Below are 5,705 nucleotides of genomic sequence, written 5' to 3'. Positions count from 1 at the left end.
CCCACCCCGCCCCGCCCAGCACCGGCACCGGCACCGGCACCGGCACCGGCACCGGCCCGGTCCATGGAGGCTCCGGGAGCTGGCGGTACCGCAGGTGAGCTGGGATGGGGTGGGCTGGAGTGGAGTGGGGGGGGCCCATCACAGCGGTATTGGGTCGGGCCGGGCAGGGCACAAGGGAATTTCGTGGGAGGGGGGGTAGGTGTGCAAGGGGTGGGTGTCTGTGTGTGTGCAGGGGGTGTGTCCAAGGGGGGGTGCATACGTGCACAACGGGAGCATGAAGGTGGCTGTGAGGTGGGGACATGGAATGGGGGCACATCTCACCCCGCTGCCTTTTCTGAACCTCCCACCCCGCTGAGCGGTTCAGCCGGGGCAGGGAGGCTGGGATGTGCCCCAGGGAGTCAGAGATATGGGGCTGCCACCTGCCTGCAGGCAGCGGTGTGACACTTGGGGACACTGGCAGTGGCCCGGGGGTTCCTAGCGTCGTGGTGGTGTTCGGGTGGCATCGTGTCTCTCCTGCACACACCCGTCCCTCCTGCGTATGCCCTGCAAGCAGTTGTGCCACCACCATGGTGACAGTCCCAGCCATGCCCTCCCACCTCATCAGGCCCTTGAGGTGGGTTGGGGACCCTGTTGGGGTTACTGGAGCCCACTGCTGTCTCACTCTGCGGTTGACGTGAGTCAGCAGCACACTGAGCCCTGATGCTGGCCCTGCTCCTCGCCAGGAGACAGCCGGTGAGCCCGAGAGGAGCGGCACAGAGACGACATGCAGACAGGGACCAGAGGGGATTGCTGCGGCAGGGACCAGCGCCCCGGTGGGTGGGGGCTTTGCCAGGGGGAGTGGGGACGGGATGATGGCGGGGGAAGGATGTGCTATGGATGGTGGTGACCCCCGCCGGGGATGAAACTGGGGAAGGGAATGTGCACGGCTCTTCCTGGCCAAGGAGCAGGGTGGGGATCTGGTTTCCCAGATGGAGGGGAGGTGGTGGTAGTGATGAGTGTCCTGTCCTACCTTGCAAGGCTGGGACATTGTGTTGGGACAGTTGCATGGGCATTGTGCTGCTTCCTTGTCAAATGCCACAGTAATTTCCCTTTCCCTCTGCTGGCTCCTTTGGGCAGGGGGATTTCTGTCCCTGGCCCTCCACAGTGCCACCTGCCTGGGGGAAGGAGGGAATGCCCTGTCCCCAGTGAGCCTGTCCCCATACCATCTCACCCAGCAGCAAACTGGTGGCAGGGCCCAGTGGTGGGTGGCTGGGTCCAGCCGTGACACCAAGCAGCCCAGGGGCCACAGTGCCTGGTGCTGCCCCACGCACACATACAGGGTCTCTTGGCCCCACTCGGTGCCAGCTCGGCTCCGGCTGTCCTTGCAGAGGGGCTCCCCAGGCACAGATCGTGCTGCCTCTGTCCAGCCTCGCCAGCTCTTCCCAGGAGACAAAACGCCCCTTGTCTGGGCTCCAGCCTCTGAACAGGCTGTGCTTTTGTCTCGCCGACACAAAGGGGCTGCGAGGGGCGGGGGGCTGCCGGCTGTGGGAAATGGGGCTGGTGGGGCCCACGGCAGCCGCCCCAGGAAGCGCCACCTGTCCTGCAGGGGGTACAGGGCTGGGGACCTGCTGCTCTCTCCACCGGGTGGCCCCGGGCACCCAGAGTGGTGGCATCAGGGCCCTGGGAGGGAGCTGCCTTCGCTGCCCCAGCCTTGCACCAACACAGGAGGTGCCGGTTCTGCAGAGCTGGGCAAAGAGGCACTGGCCCCAGAGCGAACAGCAGGGACCCCCATCCCTGGGACAGCTGAGGAGACCACTGGTGCCCCCACGGAGGAGCAGGGGGGCATCCCCATCCCCACTGCCAGCCTGCTGCAGGTCACCGAGCGGAGACGTGAGTACAGCCCCTGCACACCCCCTGCCTTCCCCATGTCCCCACTTGCCCCTGTGGTCCCTGGCCACCCCAAGCCAGTCATCGTCGTCCAACCCTAAACCCCTTGTCCCTCCCTGGGTCCCTGCTCAGCCCTCACAGATCCCACTAGGGCCCCCACCTCAGCACCAGGGGCCCTGTCTGGCAGCTGCCCACCCACAGTCCTCTGCCTGCAGAGCCGCTGAGCAGCGTGTCCTCGCTGGAGGTGCACTTTGACCTGCTGGACCTCACGGAGCTGACCGACATGTCAGACCAGGAGCTGGCTGAGGTCTTCGCTGATTCTGACGAGGAGAACGTGGCCGGCGAGTCGCCTAGTGGTCAGTGAACATATGCCTGCACCCCACCCCACCACCGTGGCCAGGGGGCACAGGCTGAGCTGACTGTTCCCACAGGGCTGCACCCGCAGGCTATGCCACGGGCAGGGTACCTGCGCTCACCCTCCTGGACCCGTGCACGTGAGCATGGCCGGGAGAAGAAGCACCTCAGCGATTCAGAGCTGCAGCCGGGCACCCTGGACACCTTCCTGGCAGTGGAGCAGCCACAGCAGGAGTAGGAGCTGCCCCGGCTGGCAGGGACAGACACGGGGACGCGCAGGGATGGGTGCTTTGCCTTGTCCCCAGTGCTTTCTGACCACGTTCCCCACTCCCTGCCCCAGGAAAAGCCGTGCGGGACAAAGGACTCACTTGGGACAAGTGGCGTGACCGGGTGCTGTGGAGTGGCAGCTTCAGACCACGGGTACCAAGCAATGCCAAAGCCAGTGGCTTGGTGGGGAGGGAGAACTGGCCCCCTCGGCCCTGTAGCACAATGGGGGCTGCACTGCCCGGCCCCCACCTCCTTCCCGCCGTGGTCCCAGCGTGGCAGGACCAGGAGCCGTGCAGTGTCTGTGCTGTACTGCCCACCGCCATGTAGCAGTTGTGTGTACCGGTAAAACCAACCAACCCATGGCCACTGCTCTGCCCTGTGTCTGTCGCTGCAGGGAAGGGGGTATGCAACCCCCAGGTGGGGTGGGGGCTGCCAGGAGCAGCAGGTTACGGGGAGGGGAACGGGGGGAGCCTCTGCAGGAGCAGTGCTGGGCATAGGGCAGGCTAGGAGGAGGGAGGCGGGGGAGCTGGCATGGGGACAGAGCCAGACCCCATCCATGAGGGCCCAATGCCATTGCTTCCGCAGTGCCCACCGAAGCTCCCTCAGCCCTGCACCCCAGTTGTTGCTCCCCACTCTGCCAGGAGCAGCCCCAAGGCAGAACTGTGACTGCGGCGCTGTGCAAAGAAGCTACGCAGCTGCGACAGACCGGGCAAGTGTTGCAGGAGTGGTGTTGGGGGACAGGATGCGCAGTAGGGGCTCCCGCGAGCAGCAGTGCGCAATTGCAAAAGCAGAGGCGGCAGTGGTGTGCCCCGCCCCTGCCATACTGTCACACACCAGCACTGCCCTTAACCCCCCCCAGCATCCCTCAGCCCCAGCCTTCAGTGTGCTAATGCGTCCCATAATGCAGGGGAGGAAGAAGAGATGCTTCCCCCCAGACCAGCAGCATCCAACCGGGTAGTGTTCACTCGGGGCATGGCCACGCGTGGTGGCTGCCGGCAGCCCCACTGGGGCAGGATCGCCCCGGTTCTCCCCTCGACGCCATGCCCAGCCCTTTGGGAGCATGTGGAGACCAAGAGAAATCCAGGGCAGCCTCAGCCCCATCCAGGCACCCTCGCCCTTCCTGGCAGAGCCCGTTCTTCTGGCTCTGCCAGCGTGCTCGCCCACGCAATGTGACTGCAGGTGGCAAAGTGCGGGACCCCCGCCCAGCACAAGTCCTGGCCCCACGTGAGTGGCAGAACTGAGGGTTGCAGGGCAGCCTCCGTGGCCATCTGTCCATTGCAGGGCCCTGGGGGCCGTGGAGCTAGGCCCTCGCTTAGGGCTCTGCCTCAGCCACAGAGTCCTGGAAGAGGGACTGCTTGCGCAGGCTCAGCCGGGCGCACTTGGGGCACGTGGTGGAGTTGTCGTAGTAGCAGTCCCTGTGGGGAAAGGAGGCACTGGGGAACACTGGGAGGTGCACAGGCCCTGGAGCCACCGGTCCTTCCCCCCTGCAGCACCCAAACAGATGCAGGTGGCTCCAGACGAGGCACCCGCCATACCTGTGGAAGACGGCGGAGCAGTCGGTGCACACCGAGGTGTGGCTGTCAAAGGGGAAAAGCACATCGCCCTCCTTGCAGAGCTCACACACGAAGCCTTTTGCCTGGCAGCGCTGGGGTGAGAAAAAACAGAGGGGCCTCTGGGACCTGGGTGCTAAGCAAGGACGCCCCCGGCCAGGTCTCCACCAGTGCCCTCCATAGGGCTGCAGCCCTGCAGATAGCAGCCCGCGCTGCCCCGGGGTGCTGCCCCACTCACCTCGCAGTCCAGCTTGATGTGCTTGGCAAAGAGGGTGTGGATCTCAGTCAGGGAGCAGCTCAGGCGCCCGGCCTCGATGTCAATGAGGTCCTGCAGCGAGTACATCTCGTCGTTCTCTACAAAGTGCTGCCGGTCCTGCAGCTGCACGGGCAGGCAGATGTCACCGCTGTGCCTGCCACCGCTGTGCCCATGTACCCAGGGCCTCCCCCCTGCCCCCCACTGAGCCTGACCTGCAGCAGCAGCCGTGCCTCCATTGCCTCCTTGCAGGTGATGAAGTATGGCTTCATGAGCAGGATGTCCTGGCGCAGCTTCTGCGGGGAGCACAGGGGGCCAGGGATGTGATGGGAGTGGGGAGAGAGACAGGGAAGCGGTGGTGGCAGGGACACGATGGAGACAGGGACAGGGATGAGACAGGTGTGGTGTGGGAATGGGACAGGATAAGGGTGGGCATTGGGTGAGGACAGTGCCAGGACAAGGCTGGGTCAGTCTCAGCCCCGCAGTTCAGGCACCCTCCCTTCTTGTCCTTAATGTTGCCACTGCCCCATGTCACCCTCCCACCAGCCTTGTATCCCATCTGTGGCCACACCACACTCACCCGGATCTCCACCAGCTCCTCCACGTAGTTGAAGAGCAGAGGGTTGATCTCCCGCAGCTTCAGCACAGGCCGTGACACCATCAGCGCCAGGTACCGCATGCTGCAGCGGGACACCTGCACATACACCACTGTCACACTGCGTGCAGGGCCACCGGGACCTTGCAGGGCATAGGTTGAACCCTCTACCTCTGGCCCCACAGACCTCGCTCCGAGGGACCCCATAGCCAGAGGCACAGCCGTGCAAGTGTTTTCCAGCCAGGGACACAGTCCCCAGGGACCCCTGCCCGGGGACACAGCCTCCCGAGTGATCCCTGAGACCCCTGTGCCCCCCACCAGCACCGCGGGCACCTTGCGGGGCTCAAAGTCCCAGTTGTGGATGGCGCGGGCAGGGACGACAGCCAGGTCGTTCCAGTGGCAGCTGCTGCAGTAGTAGAGGCCGGTGTAGTCGCACTGTCGGGCCTCACTGGGCACTCCCCCTGCAGTGAGGCATGCATCGGTACCGGCACCTGCATTGTCACCACCACCACAAAAACACCCCCCAGCCCCAACCTCCAGCTTCCCCCAGCCCCACACATCTCCCAGATCCCCCCCAGCCACAGCCCCCGGTGCCTTACGAAGGGCGATGGGGGCCCGGCACTCGGCACAGCGGTAATCCTGGCTGTCCAGCCCGGTCTCGGGGCAGATGCTGAGCTGGTACTCGGCCTGGTGGCTCACCTTGGACCTGACACAGGGCTTGGTGACCAGAGGCAGGCACTTGCTGTGGCACCGATAGTAGCACCCTGCGAGCAGGTGGTTGTCAGCACAGGGCTACAGGGAGGCGGGGGGGTGCAGGGGG

General features: G+C 65.2%; 2 protein-coding genes across 7 annotated transcripts in view; one reads left to right on the top strand and one right to left on the bottom strand.

The window, feature by feature from the left end:
* DBNDD1 (dysbindin domain containing 1) lies at positions 1–2,853 on the top strand. Of its 6 annotated transcripts, none has more exons than XM_021408433.1 (6): positions 1–94; positions 723–812; positions 1,723–1,869; positions 2,082–2,222; positions 2,298–2,454; positions 2,561–2,853. In XM_021408433.1, exons 2-6 carry the CDS (start codon positions 764–766, stop codon positions 2,604–2,606), a joined length of 540 nt encoding a protein of 179 aa, XP_021264108.1. In that variant the 5' UTR covers positions 1–94; positions 723–763; the 3' UTR covers positions 2,607–2,853. The 6 variants fall into 6 exon arrangements, with proteins under 6 accessions (XP_021264108.1, XP_021264105.1, XP_021264107.1 ...); XM_021408430.1 differs by having other exon boundaries at positions 1,705–1,869; XM_021408432.1 differs by having other exon boundaries at positions 683–812; positions 1,705–1,869.
* Positions 2,980–5,705, bottom strand: part of DEF8 (differentially expressed in FDCP 8 homolog) — a 4,249-nt gene continuing 1,523 nt past the window's right edge. Inside the window, exons 4-10 of the mRNA XM_021408429.1 lie at positions 5,485–5,649; positions 5,219–5,346; positions 4,871–4,984; positions 4,506–4,586; positions 4,276–4,416; positions 4,023–4,132; positions 2,980–3,902 (exon numbers count right to left, since the gene is read on the bottom strand). Of these exons, the coding sequence (XP_021264104.1) occupies positions 3,800–3,902; positions 4,023–4,132; positions 4,276–4,416; positions 4,506–4,586; positions 4,871–4,984; positions 5,219–5,346; positions 5,485–5,649 (842 nt within the window). The 3' untranslated portion in view covers positions 2,980–3,799. The remainder of the gene's footprint in view (positions 3,903–4,022; positions 4,133–4,275; positions 4,417–4,505; positions 4,587–4,870; positions 4,985–5,218; positions 5,347–5,484; positions 5,650–5,705) is intronic.

Source organism: Numida meleagris, chromosome 10, assembly GCF_002078875.1.
Source record: "Numida meleagris isolate 19003 breed g44 Domestic line chromosome 10, NumMel1.0, whole genome shotgun sequence".
Taxonomy (NCBI): Eukaryota; Metazoa; Chordata; class Aves; order Galliformes; family Numididae; genus Numida; species Numida meleagris.
This window is presented reverse-complemented; position numbering and strand designations above follow the sequence as displayed.

Excerpts from the sequence above, each read along its gene's own strand:
- DBNDD1 (XM_021408430.1), top strand. The coding sequence starts at position 764 with ATGCAGACAGGGACCAGAGGGGATTGCTGCGGCAGGGACCAGCGCCCC. Across the intron at positions 813-1,704 it reads CGGCAGGGACCAGCGCCCCG|GAGGTGCCGGTTCTGCAGAG; the intron begins GTGGGTGGGGGC and ends GCACCAACACAG. Across the intron at positions 1,870-2,081 it reads GCAGGTCACCGAGCGGAGAC|AGCCGCTGAGCAGCGTGTCC; the intron begins GTGAGTACAGCC and ends CTCTGCCTGCAG.